Raw genomic sequence first — 24,360 nt, 5'->3', positions numbered from 1 at the left:
TCTGAGTGCGGCCTCACGGATATCAAGGATTGGGACTCGTGTACTCAGAGCCAAATGCCTCCTTCACCACCATGTCTACCTGTGACAACACTTTCAGGGTACTACAGCACTCCTCTGAATAAAACCCGTTCACTGGAAGCGACCAGACAATTAGATCTGATATCATCTTCCAATTCAAAGATTTGATTCGTTCTGTAGTTAAATGGACTGATCAGATCTCGGAACAGTGAGTCACTAACCATTCGATATATTCAGGAAGCAGGAACTTAGTCCCGCCGGTATTACACTTACACACTCAAGTCGATGACATCGCTTTGCAAGATCTTGTGAAGATGGAGACCGCGAACCAAAGCTCAGAGGAGCAGAAGACACAGGTATGTCACTTCGTATCTACTTGTCATCCAGCACGTTAAGATTTGATAGGGATTTAACAAAGTAATGTTGAAAACAAGCTCGCTTCGACGAGTGTGCCCGTTCACAGCTGAAGGACTGTTGAGAAATCCCCGAATCGCAAAGACAGACTATGGGACACCAGGACGTTTCTCCCTGCGGGTCGGAAACTGAGGGGCAAACTGGCAGCGGTGGATCAGACTCATATGTCGTGAAATTTGTTGTTTTGGGGCAACGGTACAGTGCAATAAAAAACTTAAAAGTACAATAAGAAATATATCTATAGAAATTAAAGTAAGTCGTGCAAAAGGAATAAAATAGTGAGATAGTGCTCATGGGTTAATGTGGACAGGGTGTAGATAGTCTTTTTCCCGGAGAGGGGATGTTTCAGATCAAAGGTGAGAGATTTAAAAGAGACAATCAGGTGCAGCTTCTTCACATGGGGGGGGGGGGAAACATATTGGAAAGAGCTGCCAGAAGTAATGGGTGAGGCCGATACATTGGCAACATGTAAACGTCAGTTACATCAGTACATGGAGAGCCTATGGACCAAATACATGCAGATGGCACTAACTCCCTGGGCAACATCGAGCATTCGGGCCGAAGGGCCTGTTCCCATGCTGTGTGATTCTGTGACGTGGGAATGTTGTCCGCCTGATTCCAAAGTTTTTCGAGAAACACCAGGCGAATTTGACCCGTTGGAGTAGATGCGATCGTCATCCTGGGAACCAGCCTTTCCACCAGATCCGAACCACGCCCCCCTCCCCCGCTACACCCTGACATTTTGCCCTCCTTCCTAGATTTTTCACATTCGGGTCTGCCCTCTCTTCTCCGGTGATGTCCCAGATCGGAACAACTCCCGGCTCTTCCTCTCTCGCGTTCCTGTCCGCGGCACATTTCCCTGTGACGACTGGCCCCAATAAATGCCTCCCTATGGATAGGCAGACATACAATGTGCCTGCAATCTTGCATATATAACTCAAGTACTCTCGTTTACACACACATGCATACGAATACACAAAGACACAGATACACACGCACATCTACGGGGGAGGACACCAGCCTGAGATGGAGAGAGAGGTATCCACACAGAGTGGCCGTATTTGGTGTGCTGGTATCCCTCCCCCCACCTTCCGCTGACGGCCAGCTCACCCAACCGCAGGCAGGCAGTCAGCTCGAAACCCAACAACAGCTGCATCCTGTTCACTGGCAAATCCGGCCAGAGTGATGTGCCCTGTGTGTGAGTGTGTGTGAGAGAGAGAGAGATGAAGAACGGGAGGAAGACTAGTATCCTCTTAGATCAGGAATGGGGAGGAAAACTGTACCTGGAGTCGGAGGAGATAGGAGAGGTTCTTAATGAATACTTTGCTTCAGTATTCACTTGTGAGAGAGACTTTGATCATTGTAAGAACAGCGTAGAACAGACTGATATGTTGGAACATGTTGATGATAAGAACGAGGAAATTCTGAAAGGCATTAGGATAGATAAATCTCCAGAGCTGGACAGGATACACACCAAGTTACTGTGGGAAGCGAGGGGAGAGATTGCTGCAACTTTGGCAATGGTCTTTGCATCCTCATTGACAAATATTATTCTACAACACATTTACAGGCCTTTCAGCCTACAACATTGTGCCAACCATGTAACCTACTCTAGAGACTGCCCAGAATTTCCCTATCACATAGCCCTCTATTTGCTAAGCTCCACGTACCTATCTGTGAGGCTCCTAAAAGACCCTATCGTATCCACTTCCACCACTGCCACTGGCAGTGCATTCCATGAACCCACCACTCTCTGTGTGAAAAACTTACATACAGAGACTTCCCTTCAGTACCTATTTCCAAGCACCTTAAAACTGTGTCCCCTCGTGTTAGCCAGTTCAGCCCTGGGAAAAAGCCTCTGACTATCCACACGATCAATGCTTCTTATCATCTTATACACCTCTATCAGGTCACCTCCCATCCTCTGTTCACTCAACCTATTCTCATAAGGTATGCCCTCCAATCCAGGCAACATCCTTGTAAATCTCCTCTGAACTCTCTCTATAGTATCCACATCCTTCCTGTAATGAGGTGACCAGAACTGAACACAGTACTCCAAGTAGGGTCTGACCAAGGTCTTATATGCAGCTGTAACATTACCTCACGGATCTTGAACTCAATCCCACAGATGATGAATGCGAACATACCATACACCTTCTTAACAACACTGTCAACCTGTGCAGCAGCTTTAAGTGTCCTATGGACACAGATCCCAAGATCCCTCAGATCCTCCACTCTGCCAAGAGGCTTACCATTAGTATTATATTCTGTCTTCAAATTTGACCTACCAAAATGATCCACTTCACACTTACCTGGGTTGAATTCCATCTGCCACTTCTCAGCCTAGCTCTGCATCCTATCCATGTCCCACTGTAACCCCTGACAACCCTCCAAACTATCCACAACACCCCCAACCTTTGTGTTGTTAGCAAACTTACTAACCCACCCTTCTACTTTTTCATCCAGGTCATTTATAAAAATCACAAAGAGGTGGAGTCCCAAATCAGATCCCTGTGGAAATGGAGTTGGGATAACCCTAGGAATTATAGACCAATGAGTCTTACATCACTGTGGGCAAACTGTTGGAGAAATTTCTGAGTTATTATGAGTAATTGGAGAAACACAGTCTGATTAGGGATAGCTAGCATGGCTTTGTGAGGGGTAGGTCATGATTTATGAGCCTGATTGAATATTTGAGGATGTAACAAAGCACATTAATGAAGGTAGAGCAGTGGATGTGGTGTATATGGATTTTAGTAGATGGAACATATTCTGCCTGGAGTTCAGTGACCAGTAGTGTTCCGCAGGGATCTGTTCTGGGTTCCTTGCTCTTTGATTTTTATAAATGACTTGGATGAAGAAGTGGAATGGAGGGCTAATAAGTTTGCAGATGACACAAAGGGCTGCTGGTGTTGTAGAAGGTTGTTGCAGGTTACAGTGGAACCTTGATAAGATGAAGTGCTGGGTGGAGAAGTGGCAGATGGCATTTATCCAGAAAGGCGTAAAGAGCCTCACTTTGGAAGGTTGAACTTGAATGCAGAGTACAGGATTAATGGGAGGATTTTTGGCAGTGTGGAGGAGCAGAAGGATCTTGGGATCCATATCCATAAATCCCTCAAAGTTGCAGAGGAAGTTAGGGTGTAAGACATGTTGGCCTTCATTACTTAAGAACCATGAGGTACTGTTTCAGCTCTATAACACCTCGGTTAGATCACATGTGGGATATTGTATTCAGTTCTCCTCATTATAGGAATAATGGAGAAACTTCAGAGAGAATGTAGAGGAGTTTACCAGGAAGTTGAGATAATGTTTTATGAGGACAGCTTATGTGAACTAGAGCTTTTCTCTTTGGAGCGAAAGAGGATAAGAGGTAACTTGATAATGAGAGGTATAAATAGAGTGGACCGCCAGAAACGTTTTCCCAGGACAGAATTGGCTAATATGAGGAGGCATAACTTTAAGGTGTTTGGAGGAAAGTAAAAGGGGGATGTCACAGGTTGATTTTTTTTTACACAGAGAGTACTGCCGTGGTGGTGGTAGAGGCAGATACAGTACATTTGGGAGATTTAAGGGATGGGCACATGGATGAAAGAAGGAAAGGGTTAGATTGATCTTAGAGTAGGTTATTGGGCCTGTACTATGCTGTAGTGTTCCATGTTCCGTGTTCTATGTTCTGGTGCATGTGTGCCTGTCTGTGCGTGCCTGTCTGTGCGTGCCTGTCTGTGTGTGTGCGTGTGTGTGCATGTGTGTGTGTCTGTGCGTGCCTGTCTGTGTGTCTGTGTGTGTGCGTGTGTGTGCATGTGTGTGTGTCTGTGTGGATGTTTGTCTGTGTGTTTGTGTGTTTGTCTGTGTGTGTGCATGCGTGCATGTGTCTGTGCGCGTGTGTGTATGTGACTGTGTGTCTGTGTGTGTGTGCATGTGTGTGTCTGTGCATGTGTGTGTCTGTGCATGTGTGTCTGTGCATGTGTGCGTGTGCATGTGTGCGTGTGCATGTGTTTCGCGTGTGTCTGTGTTTCGCGTGTGTCTGTGTGTGCGTGTGTCTGTGTGTGCGTGTGTCTGTGTGTGCGTGTGTCTGTGTGTCTGTGTTTCTGTGTTTCTGTCTGTGTGTGCGTGTGTCTGTGTGTCTGTGTTTCTGTGTTTCTGTCTGTGTGTGCGTGTGTCTGTGTGTGCGTGTGTCTGTGTGTCTGTGTTTCTGTGTTTCTGTCTGTGTGTGCGTGTCTGTGTGTCTGTGTTTCTGTGTTTCTGTCTGTGTGTGTGTGTGTCTGTGTGTGTGTGTCTGTGTGTCTGTGTTTCTGTGTGTGTGTGTGCGCACGCGCCACATACATACATGGCTGAAAAATGTGTGGGTTTCACCCAGGTGCTCCAGTTTCTCACCACAGTCCAAAGATGTACCAGTTAATAGATTAATTGGTCATTGCAAATTGTCTGGTGATTAGGTTAGGGTTAATTGGGGGTCATCAGGGGTTGCTGAGCATTGCGGCTTGAAGTACCGGAAGGGTCTATTCCACATTGTATCTCTAAATAAATATAAAACACAGAGATGCATACAGACAAACAGATCAAGTCCAGTTGACATTGTTGTCCTGAATAGTGCATAATGAGGTACAGGTACAGTGAAAATCTTGCCTACAGCAGCATTACAAGGGAAGTAGCTGTTCCTGAACCTAGTGATATGAGAATTCAGGCTTCTGTACCTCCTGCTCAATGGGAGTTGTGAGAAGATGCCTGAATGGTGGGGATCTATGATGGTGGACGCTGCCTTTTTGAGGCAGAATCTCCAGTAGATAAGACAAGTAGTGGGGAGAGATGAGCCTGTGAACAGATTGTGAAGTCCCACACATACACACAGATGAACATACTCGGTGTCTGCTTTTCTCTCTCCCTCTCTCAGATAAATGCACAGACACGATCTCTCTCTCTCCCACACACACACTCACAGATAGATGCAAATTCATATTGTTTCTTTCTCTCTCACACGCACAGTTACTTTTTCTCTCTACTACCTCCTCTCTCTCACACACACACACACAATCTCTTTTTCTATCTCATAATCTCTCCCAAGACACAGGAGACAGCAGACACTGGAATCTGGAGCAACAGGCAGTGGGTCGAGTAGCATCTGTGGAGAGGAGATTGGAACTGTTCATGTTTTGTGTTGAGACCTTGCATCAGGAGCCGGGCCATGACCAGAAACACTGACCTCTCCTGCTTGTAGCAGAGGGTTATGCAGATATGAGTGCAAGGGGTGGGGTTGATTCGAAACCTCTCCCAGTCACACAGGTTTTGATAACCAGAGGGTATGTGCTCGGGGAAAGGGGTGTAAGGGTTAATGGGGATGTGAGGGGAAATGTCCCTGCTGACACATCTACACTGATCCCATTCCCCAGCGTTCAGCACCCTTCTCTTCCTCAGCTGTTCCAGTACCCACCTGGATACTGCTTCAGTGCACTGAGAGTCTCTGCCCAACCTCTTCAAGGAGTGTATTCCACATTCCAAACCCTAACCCCCCCCAAAACATTTTCCACTCGGATCCCACCCTCCCCCTCATAATCTTGTCCACCTCCATCACACTCCCCCTCAGCACCCTCCACTGCAGGGAGACCAGGCCCAGCCTCCCCCATCCCTCCTCATCACTGGAATGTTCCATCCTGGGCAGTGTCCTCTGCATCCTCTCCAGTGCAGTCACTTCCACCCTGAAGAGTGCTGACCAGAACTGCACCCAGCTTACTGACATTGTACCAGACAGCACAGACTAGGGGGACAGAGGGGCTGCGCCTTCAGACAGCCCTTGTAAGGTTAGACAGCAGGAAAGCAGGCCCTTCTATCCAACTCCTCTATTCTGATGAGATTCCAAAATAAGTGAGTCCCATATCCTTCTAAACCAGTGGGCGCATCCTCAGAATAGAGGGACGTCTATTTAGAAAAGAGGTGGAGGAATTTCTTCAGCCGAGGGCAGTGAATCTGTGGAATTCATTATCACGGATGGCTGTGGAGGTCAATTCATTGGGTATATTTAAAGCAGAGGGCGATAGGTTCTTGATGATGATGAAGGATGTCAAACGTTAGGGAAGAAGGTTGGTGAGGGATAATAATAGGGCCCCATAGCAGTTAGCACGACACTATTACAGCTTGGGGCATTCTGGACTTCAGAGTTCAATACAGGCATCATCTGTAAGGTGTTTGTACGTTCTTCCCATGACCATGTGGGTTTCCTCCAGCTGTTCCGGTTTCCTCCCACGGTCCAGTCAGTAAATTGGTCATTGTAAATTGTTCTGTGACTAGGTGGGTTGCTGGGTGGTGTGGCTCCTTGCGCCAAGAGAACCCTACAGCGCTCTATCCCTAAGTGAGTAAAATAAATAAATACCTGGGGTATAGCCACCTGGTCCAGGTGACCTTCCAGTTTCCCCAATAACTTCTCATTAATAATAGTAACTACACTCACTTCCACCTCCTGACACTCTTGAATTTCCAACATAATTCCATAGTGAAGACTTGCGCAAAATACTTATTCTGTTCGTCGGCCAGCAGAGCAGACTTGGTGGGTAAAATGGCTTAATCCTGCTCCTATGTGTTATCATCTTATGGTCTAAACCTTTCCTATCCATGTATCTGTCCAAATGTAGTTAATGTACCTGACTCAACAACTTCCTCTGGCAGTTTGTTCCATAAACCCAACAACCTCTGGATGAAAGAATTGCCCCTCAGGTTCCTAGTAAGTCTCTCCCCTCTCACATTAAACCTGTGAGCTCTGGTTCTTGATTCTGCAACCTTGAGGAGAACACAGTGTGTCTTCACCCTATCTCAAGTTACCCGTCATGGGCACGCATTCCCAAGGTATAAATACCATGGAAATTAGCAGCAGTATCACAAGACATTACAAACATGGCTCATGCAAATCAGCAAAATTAACATAAATTATACATAATTTACACAATAAAAATAAATATAGCAACATCAGTGCAAATGGAGGGAAGTCTTGTTTGAGATAGTTATTTCAGGAGGTCAAGAATCTGAAGGCATTGAGGAAGAAACTGTTGTGGAACCTTGAGGTGTGGGTCTTCTGGCTCCCGTACCTCCTGCCTGACGGCAGCATTGTGAAGAGAGCAAGGCCCTTACAGTGGATGTCAATGTCCTGAGACACTGCATCTTGTAGATAGATATCCTCAATGGTGGAGAGACAGGAACCCAGATGAAACTAGCTCAGTAGCCTCTTTCCATCCTGTGCATTTGTTTCCATAACAGGCCAAGATGCAACAAATCGAATGCTCTTCACTGTACATCTATAGAACTTGGTTGATTATTTGATGGCATACTGAATCTCCATAAAACATAGGAGCAGAATTAGGCCATTTGGCTCATCAAGTCTGCTCCCCATTCCATCATTCTTATTTATTATCCCTCTCAACCCCATTCTCTCCGTAACTTTTCATACCCTTACTAATCAGGTAACTATCAACCACCACTCTAGATATAGCCATTTGTAGCAATGAATTCCAAGATTTCCCACCACTAGTCACTGGCAACCAACCAGAAAAGTCCCACTTTATTCCAACTCTTTTCCTCCTGCCAATCAGCCAATCTTCTAACCATACTAGTATCTTTCCTGTAATACCATGGGCTCTTAGCTTGTTAAGAAGCCTCATGTGTGGCACTTTGTCAAAGGCCTTCTGAAAATCCAAGTAAACAACATCCACTGACTCTCCTTTGTCTATTCAGCATGTTATTTCCTCAAAGGATTCCAAAACATTTGTCAGGCAAGATTTTCCATTAAGAGAATCATACTGATTTTCATGTGCCTCCAAGTACCCTGAAACCATACCGTAATAATGGACTCCAACATCTTCCCAAACATTAAATTCCAGCTATATTTTTCTGTCTTCTCTGTCCCTCCCTTCTTAAAGAGTGGAGTGACGCATGCAAAATTTCATTCCTCTGGAACCTTTCCAGAATCTAGTGATTTTTAAAAGATCATCACTAATGCCTCCATAATCTCTTCAGCTATCTTTTTCAGAACTCTGGGGTGTAGTCCACCTGGTCCAGGTGACCTATCTGCCTCAGACCTTTCAGATTCCCTAGCACCTTCTCATTAGCAATAGCACGCACACTCACTTCTACCCCCTGATATTCTTGGTTTTCTGGCATTCTGCTAATGTCTTCCGTAGTGGAGATTGATACAAAATACTTATTCAGTTCATCTGCTTTTTCTTTGTTTCGCATTTCTACTTGTACAGCATCATTTTCCAGCAGTAAGTTGTCCACTTTGCCTCTCTTTTACTCTTTATATGTCTGAAAAACCTCATGTTATCGGCCAGCTTACCTTCATATTTCATCTTTTCTCCCCTTATGTTTTTTTAGTTTGCCTTCTGTTGATTTTGATAAGCTTCCCAATCCACTAACTTCCCACTTATTTTCTCTATATTGTATGTCCTCTGTTTTCCTTTTATGCTGTCTTTGACTTTCCTTGTCAGCCACTGTTGCCTCATCTTACCTTCTTCTTTGGGATGAACTGATCCTGCAGCTTCTGAATTATTCCCAGAAATTCTGGATTGCTGTACCATCATCCCTGCTCGTGTCCTCTTTCAATTAACTTTGGTCAGCTCCTATCTCATGTCTCCATAGTTGTCTTTACTCTTTACATCTCGTTTTAGCTTCACTCTCTCAAACTGCAGGGTGAATTCTATCATATCACATCCTACAGGTCTTTCAGCCCATGATGTTGCGCTGACCTTTTAACCGACTATAAAAGCAATCTAACCCTTCTCATGGACCGTACACAGAGGGAGTGTTCATGGACTATTCACAAACCTGATGGCAAGAAGGGTAGAAACTGTTCCTAAATTTTTCAGCGTGTGTACTTTTTCCACAATGGCGATAACAAAGAGAGTATGTCCCAGGTGGTGAGGGTATTTTAATAACAGATATCACCTTCTTCAGGCACAACCTGCCCAACGTCTCCCCGTAAATCAGCATTGGGTGCACCCTCATAAAACTCCCTTGCACTCTTCCCAGATTAAATACATCTTCCCTATGGCAGGGCAACCAGAACAACACACAGTACTCCAAGTGTGGCCTCACCAATATCTTGTACAACTGTAACATATCATTACTCCTGTACTCAGTACCCTGACTGAAACAGGGCTCAGGGAAGATTTTTGAGAAATCTCCAGCCCCGAAAAATCTTACATGGAATTTGAAAGTGGGGAGATGCTACCCTGGGATCACTGCTGATGTCAGCATATTTAAACCCCCACTGATCCCCACTGCTGATGTCAAGACATTTAAATCCCCACTGCTGATGTCAGGACATTTAAACCCCCACTGATTAAGCAACTTCTGTCCCGAGGACGGAAACCTCTCAAAGAAGAAGTTCGTTGAACACCAGAAGCTCTGAGTTCGGAAGCTGGTTTCACTTGTACATTCATTCATCTGTATCTCTGCTCAAACTACAGCCACTAACAACACCAGCAGCAAATTCCCCTCCGTCCACCACCTCTCCAATGTAACAGGTCATGCATAAAATTAAGCTTCATCCTCAAGATAGGACAATAAACAGGAGAAGGGTGATTCTATTAAACTAAAACAAGAGTAAATTAAACTACATCCCTTCTGTCTAGACAAAATCCATATCCCTCCATTCCCCACAAATTCATGGGTGTGACTGACCCACTAATCCCCTATGTCTACTCAGTTTCCGTATCCCTCCATTCCCCAGACATTCATCTGTGTGTCGAACACACTAATCCCCTCTGCCTATAAAATGTCCATATCCCTCCATTCCGCAAACATTCATCTGTGTGTCTGACACACTAATCCCCTCTGACGACATAATCTGCGTATCCCGCCATTCCCCACACATTCATGTGTCTGTCTAACACACTTATCCTCTGTCTAAACAATGTCAATATCCCTTCATTCCCCAAACATTCATGTGTGTGTCCGACACACTAATCCCCGTCTACAAAAAGTTCATATCTTTCCATTCCCCAAACATGCATGTCTGCCTCGAACACACTAATCTAGTCTGTCTACACAACGTCCAAATCTCTCCATTCCCCACACATTCATCTGTGTGTCTAACACACTAATCCCCACTGTCTACACAATATCAATATCCCTCCATTCCCCACATATTAATGTGACTCGCTGACACAATAATCCCCTCTGTCTACACATTGTCTGTGTCCCTCCATTCCCCACACATTCAGGTGTGTCTCTAACACACTAATCCCTGCTCTTTACATAATGTCCGTATCCCCTAATTCCCCACACATTTATTTGTGTCTGACACTCTAATCGCCTCTCTGTACACAATGTCCATACCCCTCGATTCACTACAAATTCATGTGTGTGTCTGACACACTAATTCCCTCTGTCAACACACTGTCCATATCCCTCAATTCCATACACATTCAAGTGTGTATCTGACACACTAATCCCCTCTGTCTACACAATGTCCATATCCCTCCATTCCCACACATTCACGTTGTGTGTCTGACACACTAATCCCTTCTGTCCACACAAAGTCCATATCCCTCCATTCCACATACATTCATGTGTGTGTCTAACACACTAACTCCCCGTCTCTACACAATGTCCATATCCCCTAAATCCCCACACATTTATTTGTGTCAGGCACACTAATCGCATCGGTCTACACAATGTCCATATCCTTCATTCCCGACAAATTCGTGTGTGTGTCTGACACACTAATCCCTTCTGTCTACGCAATGTCCACATCCCTCTATTCCCACACATTCACGTGTGTGTCTGACACACTAATTCCGCCCAGTCAGCACAGTGTCCGTATCCTGTAATTCCCCAGATATTCATGTGTGTCTGACACACTAATTCCCCCCAGCCTGCATAGCATCCGTATCCCTCCATTCCCCACACATTCATGTGTGCCTGACACACTAATACAATCTGTCTACACAATGTCCATATCCCTCCATTCCCGCACATTCATGTGTGTGTCTGACACTCTAATCCCCTCTTTCTACACAATGTCCATACCCCTCCATTCCCCACACATTCATGTGTGTGTCTGACACACTAATCACCTCTGTCTACACAATGTCTGTATCGTTCCATTCCCCACACATTCATGAGTGTGTCTGACACACTAGTCCCCTCTGTCTACACAATTTCCGTATCCCTTCATTCCCCACATATTCATCAGTGTATCTAACACACTAATCCCCTTTGTCTACACAATGTGCAAATCCCTCCATTCCCCACACACACACACACACGTGTTTAACACACTAATCCCCTGTCTACACAATATCCGTATCCCTCCATTCCCCACACATTCATGTGTGTTTCTAACACACAAATCCCGTCTGCCTACACAATGTCCATATCCCTCCACTCCTCACACATTAAGTGTGCGTCTGACACACTAATCCCCCCTCTCTACACAATGTCCATATCCCCTAATTCCCCACACCTTTATTTATGACTGACACACTCATCCCCTCTATCTACACAATGTCTGTATCCCTCCATTCCCCATACATTCATGTGTGTGTCTAACACGTTAACCCCTCTCTCTACACAATGTCCACATCCCTGCCTTTCCCCAGTGTGTTTGTCTTACACACTATTTCCTGGTCTACATAATGTCCATATCCCTCCATTCCACACACTTTCATGTGACTGTATTGTCTGACACACTAATCCCCTCTGTCAACAGAATGCGCACATCACTCCATTTCCCACACATTCATGTGTGTCTAACACATTAATCGCACTGTCTACACAATGTCCATATCCCTCCATTCCCCACACATTCATGTGTGTGTCTAACACACTAATCCCCTCTGTCTACACAATGTCTGTATCGCTCCATTCCCCACACATTCATGTGTTTGTCTGACACACTAATCCCATCTGTCTACACAATGTCCATATCCTTCATTCCCGACAAATTCATGTGTGTGTCTGACACACTAATCCCTTCAGTCTACGCAATGTCCACATCCCTCCATTCCCACACATTCACGTGTGTGTCTGACACACTAATTCCTCCCAGCCCGCACAGCATCCGTATCCCTCCATTCCCCACACATTCATGAGTGTGTCTGCACACGAATCCCCTCTGTCTACACAATGTCTATATCGCTCCATTCCCCAGACATTCATCTGTGTGTCTAACCACTAATCCTCTTTGTCTACACAATGTGCAAATCCCTCCATTCCCCACACAGACACACACACGTGTTTAACACACTAATCCCCTGTCTACACAATATCCGTATCCCTCCATTCCCAACACATTCATGTGTGTCTAACACACAAATCCCGTCTCCCTACACAATGTCCATATCCCTCCACTCCTCCCACATTATGTGTGCATCTGACACACTAATCCCCCTTCTCTACACAATGTCCACATCCCTGCTTTAACCACACAGTCATGTGTTTGTCTTACACACTATTTCCCGGTCTACACAATGTCCATAACCCTCCATTCCCCACACATTCATGTGTGTGTCTAACACACTAATCCCCTCTGTCTACACAATGTTTATATCGCTCCATTCCCCACGCATTCATGTGTTTGTCTGATACACTAATCCCCTCTGTCTACACAATGTCTGTATCCCTCCATTCCCCACACATTCATGTGTGTGTCTCACACTAATCCCCCGTCTCTACACAATGTGCATACCCCCTAAATCCCCACACACTTATTTGTGTCAGGCATACTAATCTCATCTGTCTATACAATGTCCATATCATTCCTGACAAATTCATGTGTGTGTCTGACACACTAATCCCCCCCCCCGTCTACACAATGTCCATATCCCTCCATTCCCCACACATTCATGTGTGTCTAACACACTAATCCCCTCTGTCTACATAATATCCATATCCCTCCATTCCCCACACATTCATGTGTGCCTGACACAGTAATTCCCTCTGCTTGCACAATGTCTGTATCCCTCCATTACCCACACATTCATGGGTGTGTCTAACACACGAATCCGTTTGTCTACATGACATCCATATCCCTCCATTCCCCACATATTCATCTGTGTGTCTGACACACTAATCCCCTCTGTCTACACAATGTCCATATCCCTCCATTCCCCACACATTCATGTGTGTGTCTAACACGCTAATCCCCCGTCTCTATACAATGTCCACATCCCCAAGTCCCCACGCATTTATTTGTGTCAGGCACACTAATCCCATCTGTCTACATAATGTCCATATCCTTCATTCCCGACAAATTCATGTGTATGTCTGACACACTAATCCCTTCTGTCTACACAATGTCCACATCCCTCCATTCCCACACATTCACGTGTGTGTCTGACACACTAATTCCGCCCAGTCAGCACAGTGTCCGTATCCCGTAATTCCCCAGACATTCATCTCTGTGTCCGACACATAAATCCCCTCTGTCTACACAATGTCTGTATCCCTCCATTCCCCATACATTCATGTGTGTGTCTAACACGCTAATCCCCCGTCTCTATACAATGTCCATATCCCCAAGTCCCCACGCATTTATTTGTGTCAGGCACACTAATCCCATCTGTCTACATAATGTCCATATCCTTCATTCCCGACAAATTCATGTGTATGTCTAACACACTAATTCTCACCTGTCTGCACACTGTCCATATCCCTCCATTCCCACACATTCACGTGTGTGTCTGACACACTCATTCCGCCCAGTCAGCACAGTGTCTGTATCCCGTAATCCCCCAGACATTCATGTCTGTCTGACAAATTAATTCCCTCCAACCCGCACAGCATTCGTATCCCATCCATTCCCACAGATTCATGTGTGTGTCTGACACACTAATCCCCTCTGTCTACACAATCTCCGTATCCCTCCATTACCCACACATTCATGTGTGTGTATAACACACTAATCCCCTCTGTCTACACAATGACCTAATCCCTCCATTCCCCACACATTCATGGACGTGTCTGGCACACTAATCCGCTCTGTCTACACAATATGCATATCCCTCCATTCCTCACACATTCATGTGTGTATCTAACACACTAATCCCCTCTGTCTACACAATGTCTGTATCCCTCCATTCCACATACATTCATGTGTGTATCTAACACACTAATCCCCCGTCTCTACACAATGTCCATATCCCCAAGTCCCCACACATTTATTTGTGTCAGGAACACTAATCCCATCTGTCTACACAATGTCCATATCCTTTGTTCCCGACAAATTCATGTGTATGTCTGACACACTAATCCTTTCTGTCTACACAATGTCCATATCCGTCCATTCCCCACACATTCATGTGTGTATAACACATTAATCCCCTTTGTCTATACAATGTTCATATCCCTCCATTCCTCACAAATTCATGTGTCTGACGCAGTGATCCCCTCTGTCTACACAATGTTCATATCCCTCCATTCCCCACCGATTCCTGTGTGTCCGACACACTAATCCCCCTGTCTACACAATGTCCATACCCCTCCATTCCCCACACATGCATCTGTCTGTCTGACACACTAATCGCCTCTGTCTACACAATGTCTATATCGCTCCATTCCCCACACATTCATGTGTGTGTCTAACACACTAATCCTCTCTGTCTACATAATGTCCATATCCCTCCATTCCCCACAAATTCAAGTGTGTTTCTGACACATTCATCACCTCTGTCGACACAATGTCCATATCCATCCATTCCCCACACATTCATGTGTGTGTCTGACACACTAATCCCCTCTGTCTACACAATGTCCATATCCCTCCATTCCCCACACATTCATGTGTGTGTCTAACACACTAATCCTCTCTGTCTGCACAATGTCCATATCTCTCCATTCCCCAGAAATTCAAGTGTGTTTCTGACACATTCATCTCCTCTGTCGACACAATGTCCATATCCATCCATTCCCCACACATTCATGGCTGTGTCTGACTCACTAATCCCCTCTGTCTACACAATGTCCATATCCCTCCATTCCCCACACATTCATGTGTGTGTCTGACACACTAATCCCCTCTGTCTACACAATGTCCATATCCCTCCATTCCCCACACATTCATGTGTGTGTCTGACACACTAATCCCCTCTGTCTACACAATGTCTGTATACCTCCAGTCCCCGCACATTTATGTGTGTGTCTAAGACACTAATTCCCCCATCTGCACACTGTCCATATCCCCTAAATACCCACACATTTATTTCTGTCTGGCTCACTAATCCCCTCTGTCTACACAAAGTCGATACACTTCCATTCCCGTCAAATTCATGTGTGTGTCTGACACACTAAACCCTTCTGTCTACACAATGTCCATATCCCTCCATTCCCCACACATTCACGTGTGTCTAAACACTAATTCCCCCCAGTCAGCACAGTGTCTGTATCCCGTAATTCCCCACATATTCATGTGTGTCTGACACACTAATCCCCTCTGTCTGCACACGGTCCGTATCCCTTCTTTCCCCACACATTCATGTGTGTGTCTGACACACTAATCCCCTCAGTCTACACAATGTCAATATCCCTCCATTCCCCACATATTCATCTGTGTCTCTGACACACTAATCCCCTGTGTCTACACAATGTCCAGATCCCTCCATTGCCCACACATTCATGTATGTCTCTGACACACTAATTCCCTCTGTCTACACAACGTCCATATCCCTCTACACCGCACACATTCATGTGTGTGTCTGACACATTAATCCACTCTGTCTACACAATGTCCATATTGCTCCATTCACAAATTCATGTTTGTGTCTGACACATTAATCCCCTCTGTCTACACAATGTCCAAATCCCTGCACTCTCCACACATCCAACTGTGTGTCTAACACACTAATCCCCCCAAGTCTGCACATTGTCCATATCCCTCCATTCCCCACATATTCATGTGTGTCCAACGCACTAATCCCCTGTCTACAGAATGTCCATATCCCTCCATTCCCCACAAATTGAAGTGTGTTTCTGACACATTAATCCGCTCTGTCTACACAATATCCGTATCCCTCCATTCCCCACACATTCATGTGTGCGTCTAATGTACGAATTCCCCCATCTGTACACTGTTCATATCCCTCCACTCGCCACACATTCATCTGTGTCCCTAAAACACTAATCCCCTCTGTCTGCACGATGTCCATATCCCTCCATTTCCGACACATTCACGTGTGTGTCTGACACACTAATATCCTCTGTCTACACAATGTCCATATCGCTCCATTCCCGACACATTCATGTGTGTGTCTGACACACTAATCCCCTGTCTACACAATGTCCATATCCCTAAATTTCCCACACATTCATGTGTGTGTCTGACACACTAATCCCCCCCAGTCTGCACATTGTCCATGTCCCTCCATTCCACACATATTCATGTGTGTCCAACGCACTAATCCCCTGTCCACAGAATGTCCATATCCCTCCATTCCCCACAAATTGAAGTGTCTTTCTGACACATTAATCCCCTCTGTCTACACAATATCCGTATCCCTCCATTCCCCACACATTCATGAGTGTGTCTAACACACTAATCCCCTCTCTCTAAACAATGTCCATTTCCCTCCATTCCCCACACATTCACGTGTGTGTCTGACACACTAATCCCCTCTGTCTACACAATGTCCATATCCATCTATTCCCCACACATTCATGTGTGTGTCTGACACACTAATCCCCTCTGTCTACACAATGTCCACTTCCCTCCATTCCCCACACATTGATGTGTGTGTCTAACACATCAATCCCCTCTGTCTACACAATGTCTGTATACCTCTGGTCCCCGCACTTTTATGTGTGTGTCTAAGACACTAATTCCCCCATCTGCACACTGTCCATATCCCCTAAATCCCCACACATTTATTTCTGTCTGGCTTACTAATCCCCTCTGTCTACACAATGTCGATACCCTTCCATTCCCGACAAATTCATGGGTTTGTCTGACACACTAATCCCCTCTGTCTACACAATGTCCATATCCCTCCATTCCCCACACATTCATGTGTGCGTCTAACATACGAATTCCCCCGTCTGTACACTGTTTATATCCCTCCACTCCCCACACATTCATCTGTGGCCCTAACACACTAATCCCCTCTGTCTACAAAATGTCCATATCGCTCCATTCACAAATTCATGTTTGTGTCTGACACATTAATCCCCTCTGTCTACACAATGTCCAAATCCTTGCACTCCCCACACATCCAACTGTGTGTCTAACACACTAATCCCCTCTGTCTGCACAATGTCCATATCCCTAAATTCCCCACACATTCATGTGTATGTCTGACACACCAATCCCCTCTGTCTACACAATATCCAAGTCCCTCCATTCCCCACACATTCATTTGTGTGTATAACAATTAATCCCCCCAGTCTGCACATTGTCCATATCCCTCCATTCCCCTAACATTCATGTGTGTCCAACGCACTAATCCCCTCTGTCTACACAATGTCCACATCCCTCCATTCCCCACACATTCATGTGCCTGACGCACTCATCCCCTCTGTCTACACAATGTCCATATCCCTCCTTTCCCCACAAATTCAAGTGTGTTTCTGACACATTAATCCCCTCTGTCTGCACAATGTCAGTATCCCTCCATTCCCCACACATTCATCTGTGTGTCCAACACACAAATCCCCTCTGCCTACACAATGTCCATATCCCTCCATTCCCCAAACATTCATGTGTGTGTCTGACACACTAATCCCCTCTGTCTACACAATGTCCATATCCCCCCATTCCCCACACATTGATGTGTGCGTCTAACATACGAATTCCCCCGTCTGTACACTGTTTATATCCCTCCACTCCCCACACATTCATCTGTGTCCCTAACACACTAATCCCCTCTGTCTACAAAATGTCCATTTCGCTCCATTCACAAATTCATGTTTGTGTCTGAACATTAATCCCCTCTGTCTACACAATGTCCAAATTCCTGCACTCCCCACACATCCAACTGTGTGTCTAACACACTAATCCCCTCTGTCTGCACAATGTCCATATCCCTAAATTCCCCACACATTCATGTGTGTGTCTGACACACTAATCCCCCCCAGTCTGCACATTGTCCATGTCCCTCCATTCCCCACATATTCATGTGTGTCCAATGCACTAATCCCCTGTCCACAGAATGTCCATATCCCTCCATTCCCCACAAATTGAAGTGTCTTTCTGACACATTAATCCCCTCTGTCTACACAATATCCGTATCCCTCCATTCCCCACACATTCGTGAGTGTGTCTAACACACTAATCCCCTCTCTCCAAACAATGTCCATTTCCCTCCATTCCCCACACATTCATGTGTGTGTCTGACACACTAATCCCCTCTGTCTACACAATGTCTATATGTCTCCATTCCCCACACATTCACGTGTGTGTCTGACACACTAATCCCCTCTGTCTACACAATGTCCATATCCATCCATTCCCCGCACATTCATGTGTGTGTCTGACACACGAATCCCCTCTGTCTACACAATGTCCACTTCCCTCCATTCCCCACACATTGATGTGTGTGTCTAACACATTAATCCCCTCTGTCTACACAATGTCTGTATACCTCTGGTCCCCGCACTTTTATGTGTGTGTCTAAGACACTAATTCCCCCGTCAGCACACTGTCCGTATCCCTCCATTCCCCAGACATTCATCTCTGTGTCCGACACATAAATCCCCTCTGTCTACACAATGTCTGTATCCCTCCATTCCCCACACATTCATCTGTGTGTCTAACACACGAATCACCTCTGCCTACACAATGTCCATATACCTCCATTCCCCAAACATTCATGTGTGTGACTGACACACTAATCCCCTCTGTAGCACAATGTCCATATCCCTCCATTCCCCACACATTCATGTGTGCGTCTAACATACGAATTCCCCCATCTGAACACTGTTCATATCCCTCCACTCACCACACATTCATCTGTGTCCCTAACACACTAATCCCCTCTGTCTGCACGATGTCCATATCCCTCCATTGCCCACACATTCATGTATGTGTCTGACACACTAATCCCCTCTGTCTACACAATGTCCATATCCCTCCATTCCCCACACATTCACGTGTGTGTAAAACACTAATCCCCTCTGTCTACACAACATCCATATCCCTCTACACCGCACACATTCATGTGTGTGTCTGACACATTAATCCACTCTGTCTACACAATGTACATATCCCTCCATTCCCCACACCTTCATCTGTGTGTCTAACACACGAATCCCATCTACCTACACAATGTCCATATCCCTCCTTTCCCCACACCTTCATCTGTGTGTCTAACACACTAATCCCCTCTGTCTGAACAACGTCCATATTCTCCATTCCGCACAGATACATGAGTGCGTCTAACATACGAAATCGCCCGTCTGTACACTGTTCATTTCCCTCCACTCCCCACACATTCATCTGTGTCCCTAACACACTTCTCCCCTCTGTCTGCACGATGTCCATATCCCTCCATTTCCGACACATTCATGTGTCTGTCTGACACACTAATCCCCTCTGTCTACACAATGTCTATATCTCTCCATTCCCCACACATTCATGTGTGTCTTACACACTAATCCCCTCTGTCTACACAATGTCCATATCCCTCCATTCCCCACACATTCACGTGTGTGTAACACACTAATCCCCTCTGTCTACACAATGTTCACTTCCCTCCATTTCCCACACATTGATGTGTGTGTCTAACACATTAATCCCCTCTGTCTACACAATGTCTGTATACCTCTGGTCCCCGCACTTTTATGTGTGCGTCTAAGACACTAATTCCCCCGTCTGCACACTATCCATATCCCCGAAATCCCCACACATTTATTTCTGTCTGGCTCACTAATCCCCTCTGTCTACACAATGTCAATACCCTTCCATTCCCGACAAATTCATGTGGGTGTGTGACACACTAATCCCTTCTGTCTACACAATGTCCATATCCCTCCATTCCCCAAACATTCATGTGTGTGTCTAACACACTAATCCCCTCTGTCTACACCATGTCCATATCTCTCCATTCCCCTAACATTCACGTGTGTGTCTGACACACTAATCCCCTCTGTCTACACAATGTCCATATCCCTCCATTGCCCACACATTCATGTGTGTGTCTGACACACTAATCCCCTCTGTCTACAAAATGTCCATATCCCTCCATTCCTCACACATTCTCTTGTGTGTTCAACACACTAATACCCTCTGTCTACACAATGTCCATATCCCTCCATTCCCCACACATTCATCTGTGTTTGACACACTAATCCCCTCTGTCTACACAATGTCCATATCCCTCCATTCCCCACACATTCACGTGTGTGTAAAACACTAATCGCCTCTGTCTACACAACGTCCATATCCCTCTACACCGCACACATTCATGTGTGTGTCTGACACATTAATCCACTCTGTCTACACAATGTCCATATCCCTCCATTCCCCACACATTCATGTGTGAGTCTAACATACGAATTCCCCCATCTGTACACTGTTCATATCCCTCCACTCGCCACACATTCATCTGTGTCCCTAACACACTAATCCCCTCTGTCTGCACGATGTCCATATCCCTCCATTGCCCACACATTCATGTATGTCTCTGACACACTAATCCCCTCTGTCTACACAACGTCCATATCCCTCTACACCGCACACATTCATGTGTGTGTCTGACACATTAATCCACTCTGTCTACACAATGTCCATAACCCTCCATTCCCCACACCTTCATCTGTGTGTCTAACACACGAATCCCCTCTACCTACACAATGTCCATATCCCTCCTTTCCCCACACCTTCATCTGTGTGTCTAACACACTAATCCCCTCTGTCTGAACAACGTCCATATTCTCCATTCCGCACAGATACATGTGTGCGTCTAACATACGAAATCCCGCGTCTGTACACTGTTCATTTCCCTCCACTCCGCACACATTCATCTGTGTCCCTAACACACTTCTCCCCTCTGTCTGCACGATGTCCATATCCCTCCATTTCCGACACATTCATGTGTCTGTCTGACACACTAATCCCCTCTGTCTACACAATGTCTATATCTCTCCATTCCCCACACATTCACGTGTGTGTCTGACACACTAATCCCCTCTGTCTACACAATGTCCATATCCCTCCATTCCCCACACATTCATCTGTGTTTGACACACTAATCCCCTCTGTCTACACAATGTCCATATCCCTCCATTCCCCACACATTGATGTGTGCGTCTAACATACGAATTCCCCCGTCTGTACACTGTTTATATCCCTCCACTCCCCACACATTCATCTGTGTCCCTAACACACTAATACCCTCTGTCAACAAAATGTCCATTTCGCTCCATTGACAAATTCATGTTTGTGTCTGACACATTAATCCCCTCTGTCTACACAATGTCCAAATTCCTGCACATCCCACACATCCAACTGGGTGCCTAACACACTAATCCCCTCTGTCTGCACAATGTCCATGTCCCTCCATTCCCCACATATTCATGTGTGTCCAACGCACTAATCCCCTGTCCACGGAATGTCCATATCCCTCCATTCCCCACAAATTGAAGTGTCTTTCTGACACATTAATCCCCTCTGTCTACACAATATCCGTATCCCTCAATTCCCCACACATTCGTGAGTGTGTCTAACACACTAATCCCCTCTCTCCAAACAATGTCCATTTCCTTCCATTCCCCACACATTCATGTGTGTGTCTAACACACTAATCCCCTCTGCATACACTATGTCGATATCCCTCCATTCCCCACAGATTCATGTGTGCGTCTAACACACGAATCCCCTCTACCTACACAATGTCCATATCCCTCCTTTCCCCACACCTTCATCTGTGTGTCTAACACACTAATCCCCTCTGTCTGAACAACGTCCATATTCTCCATTCCGCACAGATACATGAGTGCGTCTAACATACGAAATCCCCCGTCTGTACACTGTTCATTTCCCTCCACTCCCCACACATTCATCTGTGTCCCTAACACACTTCTCCCCTCTGTCTGCACAATGTCCATATCCCTCCATTTCCGACAAATTCACGTCTGTGTCTGACACACTAATCCCCTCTGTCTACACAATGTCCATATCCCTCCTTTCCCCACACATTCATGTGTACGTCTAACATATGAATTCCCCCATCTGAACACTGTTCATATCCCTCCACTCACCACACATTCATCTGTGTCCCGAACACACTAATCCCCTCTGTCTGCACGATGTCCATATCCCTCCATTCCCCACACATTCACGTGTGTGTAAAACACTAATCCCCTCTGTCTACACAACGTCCATATCCCTCTACACCGCACACATTCATGTGTCTGTCTGACACATTAATCCACTCTGTCTACACAATATCCATATCCCTCCATTCCCCACACCTTCATCTGTGTGTCTAACACACGAATCCCCTCTACCTACACAATGTCCATATCCCTCCTTTCCCCACATCTTCATCTGTGTGTCTAACACACTAATCCCTTCTGTCTGAACAACGTCCACATTCTCCATTACGCACAGATACATGAGTGCGTCTAACATACGAAATCCCCCGTCTGTACACTGTTCATTTCCCTCCACTCCCCACACATTCATCTGTGTCCCTAACACACTTCTCCCCTCTGTCTGCACGATGTCCATATCCCTCCATTTCCGACACATTCATCTGTCTGTCTGACACACTAATCCCCTCTGTCTACACAATGTCTATATCTCTCCATTCCCCACACATTCATGTGTGTGTCTGACACACTAATCCCCTCTGTCTACACAATGTCCATATCCCTCCATTCCCCACACATTCACGTGTGTGTAACACACTAATCCCCTCTGTCTACACAATGTCCACATCCCTCCATTCCCACACATTGATGTGTGTGTCTAACACATTAATCCCCTCTGTCTACACAATGTCTGTATACCTCTGGTCCCCGCACTTTTATGTGTGCGTCTAAGACACTAATTACCCCGTCTGCACACTGTCCATATCCCCTAAATCCCCACACATTTATTTCTGTCTGGCTCACTAATCCCCTCTGTCTACACAATGTCAATACCCTTCCATTCCCGACAAATTCATGTGTGTGTCTGACACACTAATCCCTTCTGTCTACACAATGTCCATATCCCTCCATTCCCCAAACATTCATGTGTGTCTGACACACTAATCCCCTCTGTCTACACCACGCCCATATCTCTCCATTCCCCTAACATTCACGTGTGTGTCTGATACACTAATCCCCTCTGTCTACACAATGTCCATATCCCTCCATTGCCCACACATTCATGTGTGTGTCTGACACACTAATCCCCTCTGTCTACACAATGTCCATATCCCTCCATTCCTCACACATTCTCTTGTGTGTTCAACACACTAATACCCTCTGTCTACCAAATGTCCATATCCCTCCATTCCCCACAGATTCATCTGTGTTTGACACACTAATCCCCTCTGTCTACACAATGTCCATATCCCTCCATTCCCCACACATTCACGTGTGTTTAAAACACTAATCCCCTCTGTCTACACAACGTCCATATCCCTCTACACCGCACACATTCATGTGTGTGTCTGACACATTAATCCACTCTGTCTACACAATGTCCATATCCCTCCTTTCCCCACACCTTCATCTGTGTGTCTAACACACTAATCCCCTCTGTCTGAACAACGTCCATTTTCTCCATTCCGCACAGATACATGTGTGCGTCTAACATACGAAATCCCCCGTCTGTACACGGTTCATTTCCCACCACTCCCCACACATTCATCTGCGTCCCTAACACACTTCTCCCCTCTGTCTGCACGATGTCCATATCCCTCCATTTCCGACACATTCATGTGTCTGTCTGACACACTAATCCCCTCTGTCTACACAATGTCTATATCTCTCCATTCCCCACACATTCACGTGTGCGTCTGACAC

General features: G+C 45.7%; 1 protein-coding gene across 1 annotated transcript in view; it reads left to right on the top strand.

The window, feature by feature from the left end:
* Window positions 1-265: 265 nt before the first annotated feature.
* Window positions 266-24,360, top strand: part of LOC134341211 (C-X-C chemokine receptor type 3-like) — a 43,578-nt gene continuing 19,483 nt past the window's right edge. Inside the window, exon 1 of the mRNA XM_063039042.1 lies at window positions 266-374. Within this exon, the coding sequence (XP_062895112.1) occupies window positions 333-374 (42 nt within the window). The 5' untranslated portion in view covers window positions 266-332. The remainder of the gene's footprint in view (window positions 375-24,360) is intronic.

Source organism: Mobula hypostoma, assembly GCF_963921235.1.
Source record: "Mobula hypostoma chromosome 8 unlocalized genomic scaffold, sMobHyp1.1 SUPER_8_unloc_5, whole genome shotgun sequence".
In the NCBI taxonomy this organism is placed as follows: Eukaryota; Metazoa; Chordata; class Chondrichthyes; order Myliobatiformes; family Myliobatidae; genus Mobula; species Mobula hypostoma.
The sequence above is the reverse complement of the archived record's forward strand: the minus strand, read 5'-3'. Positions and strand labels throughout refer to the sequence as shown.